The sequence below is a fragment of the Myotis yumanensis genome, unplaced genomic scaffold, assembly GCF_028538775.1.
Source record: "Myotis yumanensis isolate MYYU_CA2020_CCGP unplaced genomic scaffold, mMyoYum1.0.hap1 SCAF_5, whole genome shotgun sequence".
NCBI classification, from domain to species: Eukaryota; Metazoa; Chordata; class Mammalia; order Chiroptera; family Vespertilionidae; genus Myotis; species Myotis yumanensis.
In genome coordinates this window covers 20,274,499-20,301,049 of record NW_027223756.1, presented here as the reverse complement: position 1 = coordinate 20,301,049, position 26,551 = coordinate 20,274,499, and the positions used below count along the sequence as shown (strand labels likewise).

Sequence of the window (26,551 nt, the reverse complement as noted above, 5' to 3'; positions counted from 1 at the left end):
TCCAGAGAGAACAGCTGTGACCAATCTAATGTGCTTCATTCATGCACATGTCCCACCACTAACTTGATGTGTAATACAGCTTTGTAAAAAATTGTGATAAAATACACATAAAACTTACCATCTTAACCATTTTTAAAAAATTGATTTTAGAGAGGAAGGAAGAGAGAGGGATAGAGCAACAGAAACATTGATTGGTTGCCTCCTGCATGCCCCTACTGGGGATCAAGCCCGAAACCTGGGTATGTGCCCTGACCGGAAATTGAACTGGTGACCTCTTGGTTCATGGTTGATGGTCAACCACTGAGCACACTGGCCGGGCAGCCAACTTGTGTGCAGTTCAACAGTGTTACTGGTAAATACATACACAACGTGTACAACCAATTTCCAGAACTCTTCATTTTGTGAAACTGAACCTCTATACCAATTAAACTTTCCTCCCCCGTCTCTGCTAGGACCCTCCCCCCCCCCCCCAAGCCTACTTTATTTTTTCATGTCTCTGACTACTGTATGTACCTCATAAAACGGGAATGATGCGTTATTTGTCTTTTTTGTGACTGGCTTATTTCACTTAGCATAATGTCCTCAAGGTTTATCTGTGTTGTGACACGTGTCAGAATTTCCTTCCTTTTTAAGGCTGAGTAATATTCCATTGTAATATATACCACATTTTGTTTGTCCATTCATCTGTCAGCGGACATCTGGGTTGCTTCCACCTTTTGGTTATTGAGAATCATGCTGCTCTGAATATGGGTGTGCAACTATCTTATTTGAAAATGCTAATACAACTTTTTTCACTTAATATATGCTATCCATATTTTCACTTCACCAAACAGATGAAGAAATAAATTTTAACGACTGGAGAACATTTGATTTTTAAAGTGGAGTTTATTGAGGTATAACTTACATCCAGAAAAACTCACCCTTTTAAAGTATACAGTTTTAACAAGTTTCGACAAATGCATACAGTCTCCTAACTAACACCAAACTATATAACATTTCCATCATGCCAAAAAGTTCCCTCAGGCCCCTTTGTAGTGAATCTTCTCCTCCAACATCTATCCATTCGGTTTAGCATCTTCCACAACGTTATAGAAATACAATCGTATAACCTGTAAGCTTTTAAGTCTGGCATCTTTCACTCAGCATGATGCGTTTGAGGCTCATCCATGTGGTTGAATGTAACAGTTTAATCCTTTTTATGGTTGAGTGGTATTCCATTGTATGGGCATACCAAAATGTGCTTCTTCATTCACCCGGTGATGGACATTTGGATTACTTGCAGTTTTTGGTGATTATGAATAAAGCTGCTGGAAACATTCATGTACAGGACTTTATGTGGTCAAGTGTTTTTATTCATCTGGTGAAGATTTTGGAGTAGGATTGCTTGTGTATTTTTAAGTCTGTAAGAAACCACCAAACTATTTTCCAAAGTGGCATTACCAGTTTGCATTCCCACCAGCAATTTTTGAGAGTTCCAGTTGCTTCCTTGTATAGTTTTTTTTTTTTTTGTGCCTTATTTTAATTAATAAAACCCTTACTATTGGATATACAGGACATACCCAATTTTTCAGTGATGAGCAGCTTTATAAATATACCTTTGAACATTTGATTGTTGCCTTAGGAGGAAGTCTCAGAAGTAGAATTGTTGGGTCAAATAATATTCTTGTTTTCAATTTTGATTCATATTGTCTGCCAGAAAAGTTGTGCCGAATGCACTACCACCAAAAAAAAAGAGTGCCAGTTTTTCCACACTCTGCCAATGCCAACTTTTTATTAATCTTTAAAATGTTTAGAAATGTGATAAGTAAAATTGACTCATTGTTACTTTACCAGTAATTCCTATTTCGTTGGTTACTATTGAAGGTGAACATCTTACACAATTTGGACATTTGTATTTGTTCTCTTATGAATTCCCTATTTGTGCATTTGCCTATTTTTCTACTAGGGGTTATGAAGGGGTAGGAATGGGTATTTGGCTCTGTCTGTCTGTCTATCTGCATTCATGGGAGGAGCTGAAAAGTCACATTGTCAAGAAGAATTTGTGGCCATGTTTGCAATCTACTACAAGAGCCTTGAATATGCTTGGCACACAGTCGGTAGTCAAGGTCTTGTAAGACTTAAAAGGTAAATAATGCCAAATAATGTCATTGTCCATCCCTTTCCCCCTGCCATTGGCACATTTATTTCCATGCCTCCCATCCATTGTTGGGATCTTTGAACTGGGCCAAAATTTTATTAGAAAGTTTATTGCCCTTGACAAATATGATGGCTTTTCTCTGTTTGAGAGTTTCAGCTCACAATGGGCCACTTGGCCCAATTCATCTTGATGCTGGAGCTGGGCACACCTTGCTGGAACCCTTTTTCTGTCAAATCAGGGTCAGCCTTAGCTGGCCACACCTCCTCCTGCCAGTTGCTGCCACTTGGGTGCCCCCAGTGGCTTCTTCTTGCATAGCTCCATTCAAGATGTGAGATTCACCATGTGAATGGCCAAAACGTTGGGTGGAATGGAGAGCCTTCCATGGGAGAGCTCTCCTTGTAGTGGAAAGCTAGAGATGGAAAGAAAAGGAATAAACAAAAAATTTGTTTTCCTTACCACCTAGATCTTGTAGCTGGTGAGTCTTGCAAAATAAAGATAATGCATATATAAAAGAGTTCCATAGCATTAACAGTCAGATGCTGGTGGGTCAGGAGCTGTGCCATTCTCACTGAATAAAAATGGTGGAGTTGGAAAAGGTGATAGGGTGTCCTGGCTGGATGAGCTCATCCAGGGCCTGGTAGGTCCCCACCACAAAGCCCACGAAGCCCAGGATGCTGATCAGGGCGTCCTTGGCGATGGTGAGGGGGCTCAGGCCCTCTGAGTAGTAGGTGGTGATCTCCAGGAGGGGCGGGAAGATGAGGGCCAGGGCACTGCTGCTCACGGAGCCCACTAGGGAGAGGACCAGGTCCAGGCGGGGGATGAGGATGGCCAAGATGCCTGTGGGAGGTGATACGGGATAGACAGATCATCCCAGGTTTAACCAAGCTGTGAAAGTTCATTTAAAAAATCCTTTTCTTAAAACACAAACCAGTTGTTTTTCATACATCCAGTTTCATACAGAAAAAGTTGAAAGTCCTATTAATACCCCCAATCGTATTCACTAGATGTTACACATTAAAAATTCGGTGTGTTTCCTCCCAATAATTTTTCTAATTTATAGATTCATATTTTTGTGAGGAAAAACTACCCACTTAAGTTCTGTGACGAGGGCCTGCAAATTTAACGGACAATAGACACATTAAATAGGAGAAAAGACAAAGTTTATTCGGGGCTAGGGAGCCTTCAGGTGAATTGGCCCCTGGAACAGCCAAAGATAGGGGTTCATATTCCCATTTTATAAGGATGAAAGGGAGGTGTGACAGTCTCAGATAAAGCTCATTTTAAGTAATTACTCCGTCTTCTTTCTGGCTGAAAACCTTCCTGAGAGGGAATGTATGGCAGCTTTGCTTTTCAGGAGGCCCTGCTTAATTTGGCAAAGGAAGTTTCGTTATAATTGTTTTCTCCCCCTGTAGCTTCTATTGGTTCAAATGTTTTTATCTTAAAATAATTTTTATGCCACTAAGGTGCATTTTGAATCCATGCATATTCAACGACTAAGCTCTTCACAAGTAACACTAAGTAACAGTGCTGGAAACTGTCCCAAGCTATTTAGGATGTATCAATGCACAAAACAGACAAAAACGGAAAAAATAAAAAACAACAACAACAACAGCCTTACTTCCCAGCGCTAACATTTTAATAATTAACACGACTATGAGCGCCTCTTGTAGACAGGAGGATGTAAAATTATTTCTAGGAGAGAAGAGTCTTGGAATAAGAGCGCAGGCTCTAAAAGTGTCTTCTACATACATGTCAGAAAACACCTGACAAAGAAACACTAAAAGCTACAGATTTTGAAATTCTATTTTTCCCTCATAGGATGTTTTACAGGCCTGTGCTTTTACATTTTTTATTTAACTTGGTGCAAAATTTTCACTAAAACTGACCAGAAGCCTCCCCCCAGGCTTCCTGTGGAGGAAGAGTGTGGGATAACAATGAAAACAGGCCTGGAAGGCAGGATTCTGGCTTCTCCTTTGGGTAAGTCGCTACCCCTTTTCTCTACTTGTTTCCTCATCTACAAAGTGGGGATAAAGGATATCTACCCTTTTAGGTATTATGGTTCATATTGCAAATGGTGTTAAAGGTTTAAACAAGTAGCCCTGGCCGGTGTGGCTCAGTTGGTTGGGCATCATCCCGTGCACCAAAAGTTTTCCAATTTGATTCCCGGTCAGGGCATGTGCCTGGGACTGTGGGCTTGATCCCTAGTAGAAGTTGTTATTTTTATATTTGGGACAAATTCCTTCAGCCCTTTGGAGTCTCTGTGATTCTGAGTGGTAGTGTCCCTGCCTCCTAGGGGAAATTGGGAACAGATCACGTCAAAGGAAGAAAATCAGTGTCCAGAGAAATAAATGGACTGGTCTAGTACAGCAAGAAGTAAGAGGGAGATTCTTAGAGTCACAATTAAAGGAGCCTTAGGGGCAGCTTGGCTCTATCACACCCAAGGCAGGAATCTCTATCAAATCCTTTGTTCCTGCTAAGATACTCATAGAAATGCGGTACTGGGATCCCGGGGCCTGGAGGAGGGGGAGGGCTGTGAGGGGCTGAGTGGGGCCAGTGAAGCCAGCAAGTGAGCAGGGACCAGCCAGGGGGCAAGTCCAGTTGACTACTGCCAGTGGGGAATGTGACCCTAGAGTTGGTAAATCATTCCCCCCAAAACTATTAGAAATTTGGATTTGTAAGTGAGATCTGCCACATTTGGAATGTTTGCCCGGATTTATACATTTATACATTGTGAGGGTCAAACAACACATCTCTGCTGCCAGACGAGACTCACCGACTGTCGTTTTCAACCTCCGTCTTGGAGGCGGAGGGTCTGGCTCGGGACTTAGATGACTTGGGTTCAAATCCCACCTCTGGCACATCTTGGCCAAATACTTATCGCTCCCTGCTTTGGTGTTCTCATTTGAAAAAGCAGGGTTTCTCATAATCCTACCTCATAAGCGTTCCTGTAGGACTGAATGAAATTCTATAAAATATGGACTAAAAAAGAGCTTAGCACAGTGCCTGGCACACAGTAGATGCTTAATAAATATCAGTTCTTATTATGATTGTTGTTTGATAAGCTGTGCCACGTCCTCAGGCTGCCCAGCATCAAATCTGTCTTATTAGGTAGATGTAAGAATTAGCTTATCCCTGAGGCTTAAATGAATTACTACTTGCCAAGACACTTCCAGTCCTTGAAATTAGTGCTCAATTTAGTGCTCAATCAGTGCCGATTATTACGACTATCCTTTATCATCTGGCTGATTTCTGACAGCCCTCAGGAAAAGAGCAACATTGTTCTCTGCCTTCTACTCACATGTCAGGCAGACCATGGTGAAGCGGATGGACAAGTCCAGAAGCAGTGCCCAGCGCTTGGACACTCGGGAGATGGCGGAGGGGATGATGATTTCTGCAGGGACATAGAACTGCAGGGCGTAGGAGAATAGGATGCCAGCGATGTAGAGGAGCTTGACCGACTGGTACAGCCTACAGGACAAAACAGTGATGTTTTCTATGACCACTGGGCTCTGACACCCGGCCTCTTCAGACTATTAACCTCTGACCTTAGGACAGTCCCTCTGGCTGCAGTTTTCTTGTCTAAAAGTGATGGGGAGGGAACTTCCAAAAGCCAAAAGGGAGTCACAGCAGAGCATGCAGTGAAAATAGACTGATCCATCATGAATTTGAAAAGCAACAGTTGAGAGGGTCATCTCTAAATAAAAAGAATCTTTAGCCTGGGTATAATAGTATATAACACCTGAGCATGGGTATATATAACACTTAAGCATGGGTGTATATAACAGCTGAGCATGGATATATATAACATGGGTATATATACTAGTATATAATAAACCACTATCACCTGATGCTCAATTTTAGATTTTAGGAAAGAGAGGCTCAGTCTGGATACTTTGTCCAGGGAGAGACAAGTGATAAGTGGCAAAGGCCAAAAACCCTGGGTCTGAAAGACTCTGGTCCCTGTGATCTCTGACAATCCTTAGGAATTCTCTGGATTCCCCCCAAAGCTCTTGGCACAGTTCCTCAACAAATGCTTCTAGTAGGTTGTGAAAACTGCAGAATCCCAAACCCTTGGGGGAAGAGGCAGTCTACAAATAGGGCTGGTGGTGGGGGGTGGTGAGTAAAAGGAGGGGTAGGATTACTTGCAGGTATCAGACTAAAAGCAGAGAGTGTGTGATGGAGGATGTTGACTTTTATCAAAGCCTTTTCTGACCTATGAAGATATGACATTTTTCCTTTAATCCATGAATGTGGTAGATGGATTTCCCATGTTTAATAAACCTGTGTGTGTATATATGTATGTCTGAGTCTGTGTTTAGGCCATTCTTTAAAACGCTAACTTCCACATTTCTGTATTTCTTGCTCACAGTAGTCCTGATGCCTAGAATACCACTTACTCCATTTCCATCTGTCCCAAACCCCACTGATTTCTTGAAATTCCCGTCTTTTGAGCGGGTATTACATGCCAGATGCTTTTAACATGCCCAATTCAATCCCATGACAATTCTGCTTTATAGATGAGGAAACCAAAGGTCAGAGAGGTTAAGTAAATCATCCATGACCACAAACCAGGAGGCAGTGCTACTGGGACCTGGACCCAGGAGTGCCAGAGTTGTCCTTGTTTGGACAGAGTTGCCTTGTTAGACAACAAGATTCTCTGTTGTCCCATTTCAATGTAGTTTCTTTCCTTGAAAGTCACAAGGCCTCTTTGCTCCTCTAGAGGGCTTTTTTTCTATTCTGTGTTATAATTGCTTATTATACTATCTATCCCTCCCCCACTCCCACTGGATTATGAGTCAAGGAAGTTAGTGAAGCTGAAATTCATAGTCTACTCACATCAGCATACTCCACGCCCCATGTGCCTAGACTGGCATCTGCATATAACTGGCCTGCAGTAAACGCTTGATGAATGACATCTATCAACTTGGGAAAGGTACCCCACTTAAGGCCAACTAAGCCTCCAAGTGCCCCTTAAAAAGGAAGGCATCCTGGAGAAAATGCTCACAATGCAATATGGCTTCGTGTGTCCATTTAAATGTGGCTCTGTGAAGTCTGGCTCAGCTAACTGTTGCCTGAACTGAGTGCATGTGAAGAAAACATTTTTACAGTGGGTCCTCCCAAATTGGTTCTTGTTTGGCTACTTTTCATCTTAGCTACTCTGACATGGGGATGTGCACCACAGGCCGTGGCAAGCAAGACTTGGTAATACAGTCTTCGCAAATATAATTGCTAAAATTTTTTAAAATCCTCACCTGAGGATATTTTTCCATTAATTTTTAGAGAGAGTGGAAGGGAGGGAGAGAGATAGAGAAACATCGACGTGAGAGAGACATATCAATTGGTTGCCTCCTGGGGATCGAGCCTGCAATTGAGGCACGTGCCCTTGACCGGAATCGAACCCAGGACCTTTGCATCTGTGGGCCAATGCTCTATCTACTAAGCCAAACAGGATAGGGTTTCAAATATAATGAAAAGTATTGCCACCCACCGACTCCTCTCTCTGCCTCTTGCCCTCCCCTAGACCTTTGCCTTCTCTCCTTAGGTGACCAAGGATTCTCATTTCTTTCCTTTCTCCCTAAATATGTCCTCCTTCATTCTGAGCTAACAAGGCCTCACTCAACATGAGAGGCTGTAGTTAAAGGAGGAGCTCCCTGAACAGAGAACCCAGAGCCCAGGGCTCCAGCAACAGCTCTGCTTCTCCCTGGGGAGGCCCTCTAGGCCTCCGTTTGCCATCTGTGGGAGGGAGGAGGAAGTGACCTATACGTTCCCACCTGGCCCTGAGTCCCCCCTGTCCCCCACCAGAGGGCCCATAAAGTTACCAGCAGTTGGGCAGGTTAAGGGTTATGCTGGCCTTGATGTTGTTTTGAAACTGCAGGTAGCCCAGAACGCCGAAGCCAATGTACAGGGCAGTGATGATGGCCATTCCCAAAGACAGGATAGCTGGGAAGCGGCGGGAATCCTTCATCTTGTTTTCCAGGGGTAGAACCTACAGAAATAACACAGTGTGAGAAGACAGCAGGAGAAAGAGGGCCATGATGCAAAGAAGAAAGGCATGCCACTTCTGGGTATATACCCAAAGGAATTGGAAGCAGGAACCTGAACAGATATCTGCACACCCATTGTTCATACAGCATGATTCACAATAGTAAAAGGTGGAAAATTTTTAGGAAAGTGTCCATGGATGGATGAATGGATAAACAAATGTGGTATATATAACACCATAGAATATTATTCATCCTTAAAAAGGAAGAAGATTCTGGAACGTGCCACAACATAGATGAACCTTGAGGACATTATGCTAAATAAAATAAGCCAAACACAAAAGGACAGATACTGCATGATTCCATTTATACGAGGTACCTGGACTAGTCAAATTCATGGAATCAGAAGTAGAATGATGGTTTCCAGGGACTGGAGGGCGAGGGAAATGAGGAGTTATTGTTTCATGGGTACAGAGTTTCAGTTTCTTGAGAGGAAAAGCATTCTGGACATGGATGGTCGTGATGGTTGCACAATCATGTGAATGTTTATTGTGTCACTAAATTGCATGCTTGAAATGGTGAAGATGATAAGTTGTGCTAGGTGTGTTTTACCACAATTAAAGAAGTCACAAGATGAACCTGGGACCATTCAGAGCTGGGAGGTCCCCTCGGGTTGTCCAGGACCAAGGAGCTCAGCTCCTTGGGGCAGCCCGATCTGGGCAGATGCATTTTCTTTGGCCAGCATAGCCTTTAAGAAAATTGAATGACTATGAATGTCTTTGGGCACAACATTCTTTCCCCATTCACCAGGCCCCCCTGTTTCGCTCACACTGACATATGCCTGCTTCCTCACCCACATCGCCTTCCACAGGCATCCGAATCTGAGACTTCCGATTCCAGTGTACTCATCCCTCCCTGTACAGATGGGGAGGCTGAGACGCAGGTTACACGGTGGGTTGGTGGTACAGCTGGACCAGAGCTTCCTGGTTCCCCAGTAGCACATTTCTCCCTAGACCATGTTCTTAGGATCCTTGCACCCCGGATGCATCCCTGGCTCTGAGAGCATCCATCTGGAGACCAGTCTGCCTCTTGAGCCTGCTGGGCACCCAAAGGTCACTTCTGTCTTTTGATCCAACGCTGTGAAGACCACAACTCTATGAAGCTTGTCCTTGTATAGGGCTAATTTTACAGAGGAGGAGAACAAGGCTCTGAAGATGAAGTAGCGTGCCCCAAGTTACACAGCTTGCAAGTGGCAGAGCCAAGGTGCAGACTGGGGTTGTCCTCCAAAGTCCAAGTGCTTGCTTCTACTCAATTCTGCCTATACTCCTACAGCACTGGGGATGTGTGGTCTCAGTGGGAACGTAGCATCTATGCCTTGGTATCGTTAATGACTTTTTGTGCTACATGCATCTCCTCCCTGCCCCATGCATATGGGAACTGCGTGAAGGGAGTGCGATGTAGGGGTCACTGTTGTGCCTTTCCACTTCCTTCTGGGTGAGGGGCAGGTTTGCAGCTGCAGCAGGTATTCAGGAGAACATCCTGGGGTTTATGTGGAGAGCAGACAATCCACCCTGAGCTTTCCCACTCTGTAATACATTTTAGCTGCGTAAGTTCTCCTGGCTGAAAATAATCTTTTCCTTAGGCCAGAACCAAGGAACCATGGCCCGCAGAAACAAGACTGAAGTATATTCTGTCTGTGAACTAGCAAGCCTACTCCCAGAGAAATAAAAACATGTTCCCACAAAACCTGGACGCAATGCTTATAGCAGCGTTACTCATCATCGTCAATACCTAGACACAACCTTAATATCCTTCTACAGGTGAACTGGTAAATCGTAGTGTCGCTGCTACAGTGGATGCTCAAGAGATAGAAAGCAACGAGCTACTGACGCATGCAACACTATGGATGATCCTAAATGCAGCTAAGTGAAAGAAGCCAGTCTCAAAGGGTTCCATACTGTATGATCCCCTGCATATTCTGGGAAAGATAAGGCAGTAGAGACAGTGAACAGGAGGTGGCTTCTGGGGATTAATGGAGGTGGGGGAGTTTTTTGTGGTGAGGGAATTGTTCTGTATCCCAATTGTGGGGTATCTATGACTCCATGCATTTCTCAAAATTTACAGAAATGTACAACCCCCCTCCAACTTCCCAAAAAGAGAATTGCATTGTATATAAATTACAAGTAAACTTAAAAGTTATATACACAGCACTGTCCTTCCTCAAGTGTGGAAGTAGAGACTATGTAATAATCCATCGTAAGGATACAGTATTTTCTTGTTTAAAACTCCTTTACGTTTCATCAGATCCTGTCATTTAAATGGTACACCTCCATTTGCCTTGATTTTAAAAGGTTAGGAAACACATGTTGACATGAAGATACATGTTTCATAGATGTACTGGGACAAGAATGGATCTCTCTCCTGACTGCCTCTCTGTTGTAACCTGCTTTTCTCCTGCTGGTGACAACTGGCCCTATTGAAGCCAGAGGTTACTTTCTCCCGTGTGCACAGAAACCCAAAAGCCCAGAGCACCCAGCGCCCGCTCAGGAGGTCACCCACAGCACCAGGAAAATTCCACCCTGATTCAAACCTTACAAAGCCAATGCTTTCAAATGAAAAAATGGCTGTTCCGAAGAAGAGAGAGTAGGTCTTCCAACTTGTTACCAGTGGCAACTGGCTGGGGTCTGGAATATCCTATAGGAAAGAGATATGAGGTAAGACATTAACCCTCAAAGCATGTTTGGGCTCCTTTAAGAGGACATTCTGAAAGTAGACCTGAATTTTTTAAAAAATTAAATGTCAAGTAATTTAGAAAACTTCAAAAGGAAATAGGCAACAATCCAAGTTGATTTTAACACTGCACAAGAACAAAGAGCCAGGGGGGAAAAATATCAAGGTATTGTCCAAGTATTGAAGAATCGGTATTTCACGAGGGAGTTTGGTTTATCAGAATCCAACAAAAGAAAGTCTTGCACACCATAGGTTAGTGCCAGCCTAAAGTGCCCAAGAACACTTTGTACAGTGGTTATGGGTATTGGCAATTACTGTCTAAGTTACAGTGATAGTCCAGGGAGCCCAAAGGAATTAGTTAAATATGAAAGTCTCTTCTTTTTCAATGAGCTACAAATTGAAGAGCAGGCCCTAGCTGGTTTGGCTCAGTGAATAGAGTGTCGGCTTGCGGACTGAAGGGTCCTGAGTTCGATTCCAATCAAGGGCACACATGCCCAGCTTGTGGGCTCTGTCCCCAGTAGAGGGCATGCAGGAGGCAGCCAATCAATGATTCTCTCTCATTGATGTTTCTATCTCTCTCTCCCTCTCCCTTCCTCTCTGAAATCAATAATATATATAACACAAATAGAAGAGGAGGAAAATGTATGAAATAAATATGTTATGTACCCTGTGACCTAGAATGTGAAAATCATTACAGAACCATTCCTCTCATTGAGCAACCTTTGGGATTGTCCAAACAAGAACCAAAGGTAGCTATCTCATTAGAAAATTCAATTTTGTGGAATTTATCAATATTGCCTTAAGGAATATAAAACTTACTTATAGTTAACCCAAAATATTTGCCTAATTTGTTGTTATTACTAAATTCCTTGCGACTTCTGAAAGAGAAAAACAACTGAAAGGTATTAGGTATGACAAGGGGCTTCTGGGATTTAAATTTCTGTGCAGTCTTGTCCATTGTAAAATAAAAATTAGAAAGGATAGAAAAGTAGGAAATAGAGGGAAAATCAGTATGTGTAAGTCAACTTCAAAGATGTTATAATTTACATTGTGATAGATTGGCTTTTGGCGTTTCAAGACTCTATATCTCTGTGATAAAATATGAGGGTTTTTTCTCTTGAGTGCCTGAGGGGGTGATTTTGAGTGCCTGGAATTGTAGCCTAGAGCAGTGATGGCGAACCTATGACACGAGAACTCATTTTTTTGGTTGATTTTTCTTTGTTAAACGGCATTTAAATATAAAAAATAAATATCAAAAATATAAATCTTTGTTTTACTATGGTTGCAAATATAAAAAAATTTCTATATGTGACACGGCACCAGAGTTAAGTTAGGGTTTTTCAAAATGCTGACACACCGAGCTCAAAAGGTTCACCATCACTGGTCTAGGGTATGTAAGACTAGACTGATGCAATCAGATAAGAAGGTGCTGCTTTCTTTCTGATTTTTGCTGCTACTCCAGCCATTACAGGAATAATCTATCGTTCACCAATTAAGATGCTTTCCTGAAAAAGCATTTTTTAAAGCCAGAATTTGACATAAAACAATGATTGGAGAAGCAACATGCAAGAGGAGATATCCAGAAGAATGAGATTTCACAGAGACATCTTTGTGGAAGACATGTTACACTGAGGCGGGTACCAGGCTGAATAATGAGGTAAACACTTACCTACCCTCAGTGTTGGTGCCACGTATCAGTCTATCATTGATTAAAGGCTCTGCCCCCTGCAGGAGTCAGATGTGTGGTGTGCACTAACCTTGGCAATGTACTGAGCGATGATGATCAAGCTGACCAGCATGCTGATGTTGGCCAACATGGAGAAGATGGACAGGACCCTGAGGTTCCTAAAGAGGACCAGCAGCATCAGGATGGGCAGGAAGGCGAGCATGTAGAGTCGAGAGTCTATGGTGGGTGTGAGAATCACCGTCTCATTATAATGGCAATTGCTGGAGGTGCTATTAACAGCTTCTACCACCTGAGGGAAAAATGGGAAAAGCAAGTGGAAGAGTCAATAGCTGGTCCACAGTCAAACTCCCTCCCACAGGGCTGTAATGTCTCACTTGAATTAGGGTGAACTTAGGAACTTCTTATTGTAAATCTTCTGCACCATACTTCTGCAAAAGAGGCAGCACAAATAACTTTAATAAAAATAAAATTACTAGCCCTAGCCGATGTGGTTCACTGGATAGAGCATCGGCCCTCAGACGGAGGGGTCCTGGGTTCAATTCCAGTCAAGGCCATGTACCTCAGTTGCAGGCGCGATCCTCAGCCCCTGTCCGGGCTCGTGTGGGAGGCAACCAATCTATGTGTGTCTCTCACACCGATGTTTCTCTCTCCTCACCCCCTTCCCTTTCACTCTCTCTAAAAAATCAGTGGAAAAATATCCTCAGGTGAGGACTAACAAACAAACAAACAAACAAAAAACAAAAAAAAAGAAGAAAAAGTAAAAGTAATACAAAATAACTGTATTTATATTGGCTATTTATCAGCTCTTGGAAACTCAGCATCCATTCCTCCTGATTTTGATTTATTTTTTGTGAATTCTCTCTCACCCAGACACAACCTGGGAGTACTGTAGGTCACAATCATACGGCAGAACTAAAGGACAGGCCTTTGACTCAAGTGAGGGCATTCACCATCTCTCCCTGCAACCTGAATCTAAACAACTAGCGAAATGACAAAATGGCACAGGGACAGAAAAAGAACGGGTAAAAATTAATTCTGACAAGGGATCCCTGAGGAGACCACGTCAGTTCTATGTATATCTCCCTAACTGCCCTGGTTCCTATTCTTTTCTGAGACCCATTTATTTTATTTTATTTTTTTAGCTTTCTTTGTCATTTTGGAAGTTTGCCAATATTCTTCTACTACACTTATTTTTTTTGCTTAAGTACTTGAGTTCCCCAGCATCTGTTTCTTTTGCTTAAAACAAACAAAGAAACAAACAAAAAAATCATCGCTTAACTGTTTCTTAAATAGACTAATACTGGCATTTTGAGTGAGAGAACTCTTCTTGTGAGGATTGGACCATTCATTGCAGGACATTTAGCATCCCTGGATCCCCCAATGAAATCGATTAGCATCCCCTGATTATTGAGACAAACAAAAAATACCTTCCTACACACAGTATAAACACCCACTGGCAAAGTCAGGGGCAGGGGAGGGATGGTACCATCCTCATTTAGAATTAGCATTACTTCACTGATACAGTCTTACTGTGCAAACCACACAATCCACTGCAGAACAATTAGAAACTACACGCAGGGGTGGGCAAACTTTTTGACCCGAGGGCCACAATGGGTTCTTAAACTGGACCGGAGGGCCGGAACAAAAGCATGGATGGAGTGTTTGTGTGAACTAATATAAATTCAAAGTAAACATCATTACATAAAAGGGTACGGTCTTTTTTTTTTTTTAGTTTTATTCATTTTAAACGGGCCGGATCTGGCCCGCGAGCCATAGTTTGCCCATGGCTGAACTAGAGTTAGGCAAGAAGAAAATGTAAAGCAGTGATCACCTCAGTACGCTTGGGTAAACACAGTAATACCTTGGAATATATGCATCTACACATTTTCCATACAGTACAACAATGACATGTATAATATGAATCCTTTTTATTTTACAAGACTGCGATCATAGCATACACTCTTATTTTGAAATGTCCTTTTCATTTAACAACATCATGAATACTTAAATAAATCATTGTCTTGTTCTTTTTTTCTGATTCTTCACTAGAGTAGGAAGAATACTTGGAACATTGACCAGGCATTCAAGGCTCTCCATAAATGGGCTCCATTCAGCCTTGAAGGCTCTTCTACAACCAATTGTATTGCCTCTCCTGAGCAAGTCCCCTGCGTTCCTGTCCCCAGGTGTTCACTCCTCCTTTCTCCCACCTTGGCTGCCACCAATGCTCTTCAACACCCTGCTCAGATGCACCTCCCAAGGGAGCCTTCCCTTGCTCCAATGAGCTTCCCCTCACCCACACATTTCTACCCTGTAGTTCACAATTAAGTATCACCTCAGGCTGTTGTTAGTAGTGTCCTGATCTGGCACCAAAATATCATATTGATATTTAACTTTTTATATGCTTTAGAACACATTCCACCAAGCCTGCAAACTCAAGACAATGTTTGCCTTGTCTCTAAACAGATGATAAATAAAGTTCTGCTGATATCAGATTGATTTCCAAGCAGCAATCTGGGAATGTGTTTTGAAAGCCTTCAAAACAAATTCTTTTATCCTTTAAGAAATATATACTAAGGAAATAAAGGGGTGTACTAAGATTTGTATGGAATATAATAGAGTATAAATAAAGGGAAACAAAATATCTAACAATAGAAGACTAAGTCATGGTCAATCTGTGTGAAATACTAGTACCCTATTAAAAATTACATTTAAAACTGTAAGGAAATTGCAAATTGCTAACCAGTTAACAATAAATTAAAACAATAATTGTGAGTAGTTGCACTAGACTAATTTTGCTTTGTTTTCAGAAACAATATAACATAGCGTTTAAGAACTTGAGCTCTGATATCAAAAGGCCTGCAATTTTCTTTATTGATTTGAGAGAGAAAGAAAGAGAGAGAGAGAGAGAGAGAGAGAGAGAGATACAGATGTGAGAATCATCGATCAGTTGCCTCCTACATGCCCCCTGACTGGGGAAATGACCTACAACTTGGGTATGTGTCCTGACTGGGAATCAAACCCACCACCTTCTAGTGTATAGGACAACACTTCAACCAGCTGAGCCACACCAGCCAGGGCAAAAGGCCTGCCTTTTTAACTGTGTCTCTGTGACCTTATATACATTAATAGAGTGTATGGCACCAGTTTTCTCATCAATACCTATTCAGATAAGGTCATGGAGAGAATTAAATGAAAGCATATAAAATGTTCAGCACTGTACCTGACACATAATAGAAGCTAACTTTGAATGCTTACTATATTTTTCCTTTCTAAATTTTTTACATTTTTCTACTTCTGATATTACCATAAAAAGAAAAAGACTGACTATGGATGGCCTCTGTTATTGCTCATATTATTCTGATCAAATTGCTACAAGATAAACTTCTGGGTTAGATTAAAAGAACTTACTGGGGACAAGAACTATAAAGATTGAACAACTAACAGTAGATAAAGATGGTCCAAAGAAAATTAGGTATTACTGGAAAAGACCCGTATCAATTTTAGGAGGGGGTTAAGGATGATTAAACTCTAAAGCAAGATTTCTTCCAGTCTAATTTAATTTTTTAAAAATATATTTTTTATTGATTTCAGAGAGGAAGGGAGAGGGAGAGAGAGATAGAAACATCAATGATGAGAAAGAACCATTGATTGGCTGCCTCCTACACGCCCCCCACTGGGGATAGAGCCCACAACCTGGGCATATGCCCTGACCAGGAATCGAACCGGTGACCTCTTGGTTCCTAGGTTGACGCTCTACTGCTGAGCTACACCCAGCTGGGCTTCTAGCCTAATTTTAGAGACCAACCTTGAGGAAAAGTCCAAGAGTACTGTGGGGAAAGTAACCACTTCCAGAAATCTGCAGATGGGTGAACTGGGAGAAGTCTGGATTTTTTGATAGCATCTAGTTTAACTTTCTTTTTATATTAATGAGGACACTAGGACCCCCAAAAGAAGCAGCCATTTGTTGAACAACTAGTAGAGTATCCTCCTTTTCCAAGTCTTTTACCCTCCCACCTTCTCTAGAAGACTCTACCTGCTTTAAATTATCGGCCAGAAACACAATGTACACACAGCAGAAGCCCATCTGGGTGAATATAAGGAAGAAGCTCACCATATGCCTAGAAGAGAGGAGAGAGAGAGAAAGAACACTTGTTAAAAAAAAAGAGTTGGCTTGTCATATCCATTTCTTGCCCCAGGGGTTGGTGGCCTTGTACCAGCACCCTTGGTCATGCCACCACAATCAACAATGGGGCAGTAGTAAGGCGTGAGGTAACAATAGTTCTTTTATAAATATGTTTCTCAACCACCCTCACATTCTCAGCTCAGCAAGTGGTAAAATTCTTCAGTCAGGAACCTCTCCCCACCTGGCTCTGAGGCATGTCTTGGAACTGATACTAATTAATGTAAGGCAGTAGGCACAATGTTTTTATTAGCTATTATTAATATTTAAATTTTTTCTATGTGGGCATTGAAGATACACAGAAAAATAACACATGGTCCCTTCCTCTAGTGGTTTATAGACTAGTGGGCAAGATGGACCAAAAATAATATGGCTCTAAGGGCCATGGTCAAAAGGACATTTTACCCAAATTACAGAGCAGATAGCCTTCGTAGAAACACCAATGCCCAAGTGAGAGTCTCTTGTGAAAGGGAAGAGACAAAAGAAGAAAGAAGGCGGGGGAGAGCACATTGAGGGAGCAAAGCTAAGGATGGGAAGGTTGGGTAGGAGATTCTTACAATAATGGAGGTGAAAGATGGCAGCAGCCTGAACAAAGATGTGACCATTAGGATGAGACCACTGAAACATTTTAAGAGATACTAGGAAGCTAGAACGTACAGAACCCAGTTGGGGAAAGGAAATGACCTAAGGTGATGATGGGTTTTTAGCTCGGGCAACAAAATGAAGTGGGATGCTCAGAAGGAAGAGGAGTTTTTTAGGGGGAAAGGGAAGAAATGACACATTCAGTATCTGAATTGCTGAGCTTGAGGTTCCTACAGGAGACAACTGTGTATTAAGGTCTGGAACTACTGATTGGTCAATAATAGATAAAGCCTTGAGAAGACAGATTAGCAACCAAGAGTGTGCAAAGTGAGAAAAAGAAAAGGCAGCATTCAACCCTTAGAGAACACCAGCATTTAAAGGAAGGATAGAAGCAAAAAATTCCACAAGAAATGCAAAGGAATGGCCAGAGAGGTGGGCAGGAAACGAGGATAAAAATAGTTCAATAGACGCCAAGAGAGGAGAGAGAATGTTTGAAGAAGAGAATAGCCAACTGGACCCAGGGCTGCTGAGAGGTCCTCTAGGGTGAAGAAGGTACAACAAGGAGGTCTTTCAGGATTTTAGTGGGAAGAACTTCTGTAGACATTTAAGGACAAAAAAGGCCAGGTGACCCACGAAAGAGGCATGAATGGGGTGTTCATTAGTAAAGTCAGGGGGTAGGCTGTCCTTTATGGAAGCTAGACTGTGAGCTCCAGTCTTGATAGTGCTCATTTTGCTCATCGTTTCAGATCTACTGCCTGAAGCACTTCCTGGCACATTGTAGGCATTCAATAGATATCTGTCAAATAACCAGATGTTGAATATGAGATAGGATGGTGGCTAGAGGATGGTGTAAGGTTCAGGAAACTCTATTAATTTATTTTATTATTTTTGAGATGGAGATACATGAACACATTCAAGTGTTGAGAGGAGGAGCCCATAGTTCGAAAAAGTTCTCAAGTTACATGAGAGATGATTCGTGAAGCAAGATTTCTAAAAGAGAGCAGGAAAAGCTACTTTATATGCCCAGTGAGTAGAAGGATTTGAGGGGTTGTGACAGGCAAAAACCTCCTCTTGGTGACACAATTGGGAAAATTCTGGTTATCATCCCACAGCCTTCCGAGTCTGCTCACAGCGGAATTTATTAATTTAATACATGAATGGGCTTTGGGCCAAGGGAGATGCCAGACCTGTGATGCTTTTAGACCACATTAAATGAGCAGGGCACACCTCAGGTACTGCAGTTTGGGGTTTGAGGTATCACAATTCAAGGGAGCTAGACTTTGACAATTGAGATGGTGCTCAAAAAAAAAAGTAGACCTATAGGGTGGGTACAGGCCTGAAATCAAAGACAAAAGAGTGAGTTTAGTCCTGAGTACCAGAGGACAGAGGGTGTTGCCTTGTTCTCTGTTATCCCTGAAAGCTAGAAGGTGGGCCTTGCAAGAGGAAGACTTCAACTCACTGAAGGGTCATTAACCTATTTGTCTTTTTCTCTCTTTTCTTCTCACTATAAACTTTCTAAGAGACCTCTTCTGCTCCCTGGCTGCCGGGCTGATCACTTTGATTCTGCATCTCCTGCATGAAGATAGGTACAAACCTATACATACAACTACCCACTTGATATTCCCACTTGAATATCTCCCAGGCACCTCAGACACAACCTGTCCCAAACAGATGTCATCAGAAATCTAAGTCAACTTGGACTTTCTCCTTTTCTCACAACCCCAGGACCCAAATCGTGACCAAATTCACTTTTCTCCATTCCCACTGCTGTCAGCTTGGTCCCATCCATCACTACCAGCTGCCTGGACTTTGACCATAGTGTCCTCATGGGTTTGACTAATTTATTCTTGCTCCTTTGCAATCTATTCTCCTTGCTGAAGCCAGACAGATCTTTAAACAATGCAAATATAATTACTTCCTTGATCAAAATCTTAAATTACTTCCCTTTCTTAAAACCAATGGTGTCCTGGTTGCTTAAAAAAAGAAAAGAACAGAACAAAACCTTTAAGAGTGTCTAAAATGTACAGCTAGATCAGTCCCTGGATCCTTCTTTAGCTTCATTTCCCTGACTCTCAACCCTCAAGTTACCCGGTCTTTCTATACCTTGAAACTGCCACTTCCTGCTTCAGGACCTTCAGATGTTGCTTTTCCTTCTTCCTGGAAGGCCCTCTAGGCTCCTGCCCATTTTCCCACAGGTAATTCCTCACTCTTAAGAACTTCCTTCAGAACTCATCACCACTGTTTTGGCCCAGGAATTCCACCCAAGCCCACACACATCTCTTAGCTACTTCTTTCCTTCATTGTACTTACCCCAGTGGTTATTAAGTAACTGTGTCCTAAACTGTTTAACACCTGTCTTCTTCCCCACTGGACTATGAGTTCTGTGAGGCAAAGCCTTGTGTATCTTGCTCCTCACAGTATTTCCAGGGCCTGGTACATAGTAGCAACTGGATAAATGTGATTTAATAAAAAACTGAAGCCCTGGCCAGGCAACTCAATTGGTTAGAGCATCGTTTCAATACACTAAGGTTGTGAGTTCGATCTCTGGTCAGGGCACATACAAGAAGCAACCAATGAAAGCATAAATAATTATAACAACAAATTCATGTTTCTCTTTCTCTCTCCCTTTTTCTCTCTAAAAAAAAAAATCAATAAAAAAGTGGATACTATTAAAGCTGTAGAGCAAAGGATGAACACCCTGTCAATGGAGGTAGACAAAGAGGGGGCTGGATCAGGAAGGTTGCCAATGAATCCCTTCCACGTGGAGAGTCCAACATTCTGTGCTGTAAGAGCCAGCTTTCCAGGGAAGAAGGCATGCCCGATGGCCACACTTCTAGCAAAGCAAGGACAAGTTACCTTCCCCAGTGAGCGTGGTCCCGGAGCCAGGTATTGGGGCTGGCCTCTAGTCCGTGCATCACTGTATCCCCATAATCCATAAAGGGTTTGTTAAGCCTGCAGGGGAAAGTGCATACACAGTTACTGAGAAGCAATTTAACCTGAGATCATACGCTGAAAAGTCAGGAGACACACAGCAAGGCAGGACCAGCTGGAGTGGAAAGAACACTGGGGCAGTGACCCAAGTTCCAGTTCAGACTTTGCCACCTGGTGGTACTTCCTTGGTGGCTTGTTTTCCTTACCTGCCAAGGGCAGTAGTTACTATACAATACACACTCTGTATGGGTACGGAGGTTTTTATATCCATGATCCCACTGGATCCTCATGACAATTCTCTGAGGCAGAGTTAGGCATGGATTGTTTAGACTCAATTTACAGGTGAGTCAAGAAGATACAATGGCCTGATTGACAGCACCTAGTGAGTCACATGGCAGAGCCTCACCTTACCTCCCTGCCCTCAATGCTTTTCTTTTTCTTGGCCTTGTTGGAAGCAATCAACTCGTATTATGTGGAGGATGTCTTGGGATGTCCCTGAGAACCAGGTACCAAAGGAATTGACACGAGGGCGCTGCTTTCCTCACCTGTGGCAGAAGCGCTGGGCACACCTGACCAGGATGTGCATACAGTGCCAGGTGATGAGGCCCATGGCTAGCAAACTCAGCGGGCCTATCTGAAGAAAAGGGGAGCGAAGGGACAGGGGAAGAGAGAGGAGAATGAATTGTGAACAACGCTGCGGGGAGGCATTTGGTAGTGCAGATATTCAGGACTCAACGAACTTCTTAGCAATGCTGATTTGCAAGCCTATTTTAGCAGCAACAGCTATTCTTTCAAAGATAATCTCATGGAGTACTCCGATGAAGTACAGAAAGCAATGACAATGGGGAATAGGGGACCCAGGATTCTGACCTTTAGTGGCCTTCAAGGCGACCCCGAGAATGAGTGCTCTGTAAAGCACAACTGAGAGGCATAGTCCAATCCCTGCGTTCTACAAGGGAGGAAACTGAGGCCCAGAGAGTGGACAAATAACTTGCAAAGGCCACTCAAAGTCTGTGGCAGAGCCAGAACTCATACCCAGACTAGATGTCTAGACTCCAAGTCTGGACCAAGCTCCCTCCCAGAAAGACTGCTCATTGCAAACCGTTATAAACCCTTGCAGTGGTTCTCAACCTTCTGGCCCTTTAAATACAGTTCCTCATGTTGTGACCCAACCATAAAATTATTTTCATTGCTACTTCATAACTGTAATGTAGCTACTGTTATGGATCGTAATGTAAATATCTGATATGCAGGATGGTCTTAGGCGACCCCTGTGAAAGGGTCGTTCGACCGCCAAAGGGGTCTCGACCCACAGGTTGAGAACCACCGACTTAGAGCCTCTCCCCCCAACCTCCCTGCTACAACCCAGTCATATTGGCCCCACGTACGGCCGCCCTCCTTACCAGGAGGCCTGCGTTTTTCACAGCCAGGGGTAGTCCCAGGATCCCAGTGCCCATGTTGCATTTCACCATGTGAATCAAGGCCTGGAATGCTCTAAGGAGAATAAAACAAACATGATGGTCTGGGTGTGTGGAGGTGAGGAGATCCAACAGACATTGCCCTGCAGCGTACCAACACGGAGTTAAGGTGGACAGGTGAGCTCCTGGCCATCTCTCAGTCCCCACGGCCTTGCCTGGCACCTCTGAGTCTCCTGCAGAGTGACCAGCCATTCTGGTTTGTCCAGAACAGGCCTGGTTTTAGCAGCTGATATTCAGTCTATGCCATTATAACACTTACTATATAATAGACATTATGCTGGGTGTTTTACATGTATTTTCCTATTTAATCCTCTTGTCAAGGTGAGGAAGCAGATGAGGAAACTGATGACAGAGGTTTCTTTTTAATGACGTGTCTGAGGATATACTGGGGAGCCAGGATTTGAACTCAGGACTGCTTCCAAGTCCCTGTTCTTCACCCCACTTCTACTGGACTGCTTCCTGGAAACAGGCCCAGACAGATGAGTAAAGGGGCACCCCCACTTCACAGCCACGGACACTGAGGTTCAGAGTGGGAAGCAAACAGCCCAAGGTCATAAAACTAGTAGCAGAGACAGGATTGAATGCGGAGAAAGGAGAAAGGGGCAGGCAGCAAAGAAATCATTGTGACTTCTGAATAAATAGGTCAGATGACGTGGGTCCCCAGATGCAGTTTGTTAGGACAGGGTCATTTGGGGATTGAGCTCCAGAAGGGTATTTCCCCTCAGGCCAGGACATCAAGCTGAGGAAGGGCATGGCTCCTCCCATCCCAACACAAACACAAACACCAACACTCAGACCCTTTCTTTCTCTCTTTCTTCCCATTTCTTTCTTCCCCTCTCTTTCTTTCTTTCTTCCTTCCTTTTCTTTCTTTCTTTCTTTCTTTCTTTCTTTCTTTCTTTCTTTCTTTCTTTCTTTCTTTCTTTCTTTCTATTAATTTCAGAGAGGGAGAAAGATAAACATCAATGATGAGAGAGAATCATTGATCGGCTGCCTCCTGCACACCCTCCACTGGGGATGGAGCCCTTCAAGACCCTTTCTTGAAGACCAGAGGACAAGATCTACACCTCTAGAGATAAAAGTTCCAGGGAAGTACCCTTTCTGTTGATGAATTACACAGCAACCTACTTTGGTACCTCTTTGCACCTGGACCAGGTTTAAACCAAGGTGAGTATTGAATTTACATCCACAACTTAGAAACCTTAGAACCTCCGCCCCCAACCCCCCCAGGAGAGCTTTCCAGAAAGGAGACTTATAAAATGAGTAGCAGAGGTATTCTGGAAGGAGCTTGGCCTCTGAGGTTGGACAAACCAGGGATTAAAACCCAAGGCTACTACCTAACTAGCTACGATGTGTCCACATTGCCGACCCTATAAATGTTTGGAGGAACGATATTTTGGAATAACTGCTCCAAACACCCTCACTTTATGTTAATCCCCAACTTCTCCAGCTTCCTAAAGATCTGCCCATCAGTTTGTTAAGGGTTGAAGAGAACAACTGGAGGAGAGAGTGTGAGTCTCTGCATGCCCTTCTCTCTCCCTCTGGGTGTCAGCATCGCTGACGGAGCACAGTGCCCTGTGACCCTCCAATGATGTCCTGTTTTGCAACTAAAAAAAAGTCAAGGGGTCACTTTGGAAATTTCTCACCAGAGGACTTAGGAAATCACGATCTAACTTTGGGCAATTCAGCCAGTTTAAAAACACAGTGTGGTGACTTGTGCAAAGCAGTGGGCTGGAAGGCAGGAAACCTAGGTTTTAGCCCTAACTCCTTTGGTCACCTTGGACCGGCATCCTAGTCACAGCAGCCAACACTTTTGGACACTGCACTTGGGGGCTTTATGTGCCATTCACCTGCACAGCCTTCCCGGGAGGAGCAAACTGTCACCTCACAGAGGAGAAACTGGGCCACGGAGCTCTGTCACTTGCTCGAGCTGGTAAGCAGCTGAGTGGGAATTGGAACTCAAGTCAGCTGACCCCACCGGTACCATGCTCACCAGACTTATTTTACTACTTCCCTCCAAGCCAGAGGGGTCCTCTAGTTTTCACATGGTTATTTCTTTGATCCTTAAGTGCTGAAATTGCCACCAAACCACTGTCAATTCAGGACACAAGAGCTAGTTGGTTCCCTCAGGACCTCTGATTGAGAAATACCCTCACTCAGCATGGATTGCCCGCCTCCCCACCAAGTCTAGAGAGCTCATGCTCAGTGTCAGGCATTCTCAGCAACCTTCAGAACTAGCCCGGGGGCAATAGAACCCTCAGGCTCTTTCTTTAAGACAGATGTCAAGGTTATTGTGTCCATCCCTCATCCCTCCATTGCCCTGCAGAGAGGGCAGTGGAAAGGGGCTTTGCCTGCTCCTTATAGTAACTTCTCCCTCCTTTTGCAACCCACCCCCTCACCATCACCCCTTCAGATTGAATTTCCAAGGCAGCCTCCTTACATTCACACGGCCACCGATTTCTTTGTTTTGCATACGGGGAAACCGAGGCTTAGAGAAGTCAAGGAGCAGGTGTTGTTTCTACTACACCAATGGTGTCAAAACCTTCTTAAAGGAGCAGAGCTATCCACCACTGTGCCCTTCCCCACCCCCACCCCCATTTCTTCTAAGTGAACTAGCTGCTCTGCTTGAGCGGTGGAGGCCTAGGGAGCTGGAGCCCCATAGCTTGGCTTTCCAGCCTAAACCTTCAGTAGGTCCCTCCTTGTCAAGGTTTGAAAGCCTCATGAGTGATCCTCTCCCCCACCCCCTCCCAAATCACACCCCAGGGAAGTGGGAGAAACAGGACTCTTCCACAGACTGGGCTTTGGATGTCATCGCTGCAGGCAGGTGTCATCTTCTCCTCCAAGAAGTGGGGGATTCTGTCCCGCTCCCCAACACGGTCAAAACGGGCCAGGAGCAAAACTGACTTTAGGGCCAGCACCGGATTCCAGCCCCCACCCTGCCAATGATCCAGTGTATGGCCTGGGATAACTGAGCCGCAGTTTCCCCACCTGCACGTGTTGGAGGCTAGTTCGCTATATTGTAAGGGCTTTCTGACAGTCTCCTCTCCTGCCCCTGTTAAGCTCTCAGCCTAATGCAGCCTACAACTGCCCCTTTTGCAACCTGGTCAGACAGCCCACACGCCCACCCTGACCCCGGGGTCTTTGCCAATGCAAGCTTCCAGGCAGGAGGGCGGACATGGGATGGGAGGAACGAGCACTCACGTTATGCCGTTGGTCTTCTCCAAGACCGGCAACTCCGATGGGCGCCCATCCAAGAAACCGGAGTCCTTGTTCTTGGCACTTTTGAGAGGTGACCTGAGGTCCAGTTTGAGGTCAACAGCTCCCTGGGGACCCCTGGCACTCTTTGTTCCAGGCATGACTGCTTCAAAAAGAGAGGGCTCTGGGTGGTGAGGAGGGCTGCGTTAGAAGGAGGCAAGCAGGGAGGTATCTAGTCAGGTGCAAAGCCGGATTCAGTGGCTGGTCCCTTCTTAGCAGGCTCTGGCCAAACTGGAGTGAGGCTCCACCCACCTCCCCCAGAGAGTGCTCCTGGCCTCAGAAGCAGTGGAGGAGAAGCCAACTGGGAGGAGGAGGAGCAGAGGGGAGGGGTTGGGGATGGGAGTCGTCATCCACCCTTACCTAACAATAAATAATAATGGCAACAGTGACTGATCATTTCAATAACTATTATTTATTAAGCACTTCACTAAGGGATAGATACTCTTCTAAGTGCTTTACCTATACTGTATTTTCTCAATTAACCCTACAAATTAAGTAATGAAAGCAGGCTCTGAATTAAAAGAACCTGCCTAAGTTCAGAAACCTAGAGAATGAAAGAGTAGGGACCAGAGCCCAACTCCCCAAGCCTTCTAACCAGCGGGCCATTTCTGGCATTCTGAGAGAACGCCCACACACTCCCGCCTCCGCAGTCACCTCTTGGCAGGGCTGCAGGCTGCCCTAAGGTGTCCTTTGGGAAGCTCCCCTTTCTGCGAAAATAGTTGGGAAAAAAGAAGTAATCACTCACTCACGTCTGTGTCTTAGCTCCTGTGAGGCTCCAGGAAGAGAGTAGCAGAAATTCTTTGTGGAAAAGTGGGGAGAGGCAGAGGTTGTACAACCCCCAGTCTAATTTCACTGGGCAGGACGCTGGGCCCTGGGCCGGGAGAGGGTGTGATTTGCCTAAGGTCACACATGTCATTCTCACTAGAACACTGCCAACAAAGAAGACCCTGGGGGTTTCTCTGGTGTTACACCCTGTCATCATCATTCCTGCTTCAGTAACGGACCAGGACCATCAGGCCAAAATGTTCTCCTCCCTCAAAATTATAGCATTTTACTGGAATCATACCCCTTCCGGTGCCACCATCTCATGTGGCCAAGAGCTTTGCTTAAATATTTCACAGCTAACTGGTAGCATCCGAGAGATTTGTCTGGTTCCCTTCCTTACATGGGACCCTTTCCAAGGTCCAGATTTGTAATTTTATATTCTCTTCCTTAAAGAGGCCCTCTCTACCCCTTACCTTTACCCCAACCTCCTCCCCAATGGTATAAGCTTCAGGCTCCACAAAGCCTGGCTACTTCTCTGGGGAGCATTGTGATTTTGCTTTTGCAGATGTGGACACTAAGGCTCAAGTAAAGAATAGCTTGTTCAAGCTAATCCTCGGCAGATCCTGAACTCCCTAGCCAGAACTTTAAAAAAAAAAATGTTTTTATTGATTTCAGAGGCAGGAAGGGAGAGAGGCATAGAAACGTCAATGAACGTCATAAAAGTGTTGCTCCTCTTTAATAGATTAGAGAATCATCAATTGGCTGCCTTTTGCATGCCCCCTATTGGGGATCCAGCCCACAACCTGGGAATGTGCCCTGATTGGGAAT

The 26,551-nt window shown here is 44.0% G+C and overlaps 1 protein-coding gene across 4 annotated transcripts; it reads right to left on the bottom strand.

Moving 5' to 3' along the window:
- Nucleotides 1-884: 884 nt before the first annotated feature.
- Nucleotides 885-25,125, bottom strand: LOC139010303 (proton-coupled amino acid transporter 2-like). Of its 4 annotated transcripts, XM_070414566.1 has the most exons (10): nt 24,905-25,125; nt 21,632-21,722; nt 20,774-20,862; nt 20,154-20,249; nt 16,569-16,653; nt 12,606-12,824; nt 10,714-10,812; nt 7,957-8,123; nt 5,436-5,605; nt 885-2,974 (listed from the first exon to the last, which is right to left on the bottom strand). In XM_070414566.1, exons 1-10 carry the CDS (start codon nt 25,057-25,059, stop codon nt 2,703-2,705), a joined length of 1,443 nt encoding a protein of 480 aa, XP_070270667.1. In that variant the 5' UTR covers nt 25,060-25,125; the 3' UTR covers nt 885-2,702. The 4 variants fall into 4 exon arrangements, with proteins under 4 accessions (XP_070270667.1, XP_070270670.1, XP_070270668.1 ...); XM_070414569.1 differs by lacking the exon at nt 5,436-5,605; XM_070414567.1 differs by lacking the exon at nt 10,714-10,812.
- Nucleotides 25,126-26,551: the final 1,426 nt, after the last annotated feature.

Excerpts from the sequence above, each read along its gene's own strand:
- LOC139010303 (XM_070414566.1), bottom strand. The coding sequence starts at position 25,059 with ATGCCTGGAACAAAGAGTGCCAGGGGTCCCCAGGGAGCTGTTGACCTC. Across the intron at positions 21,723-24,904 it reads GAGAAGACCAACGGCATAAC|AGCATTCCAGGCCTTGATTC; the intron begins GTGAGTGCTCGT and ends TATTCTCCTTAG. Across the intron at positions 20,250-20,773 it reads GCCCAGCGCTTCTGCCACAG|GCTTAACAAACCCTTTATGG; the intron begins GTGAGGAAAGCA and ends TTTCCCCTGCAG.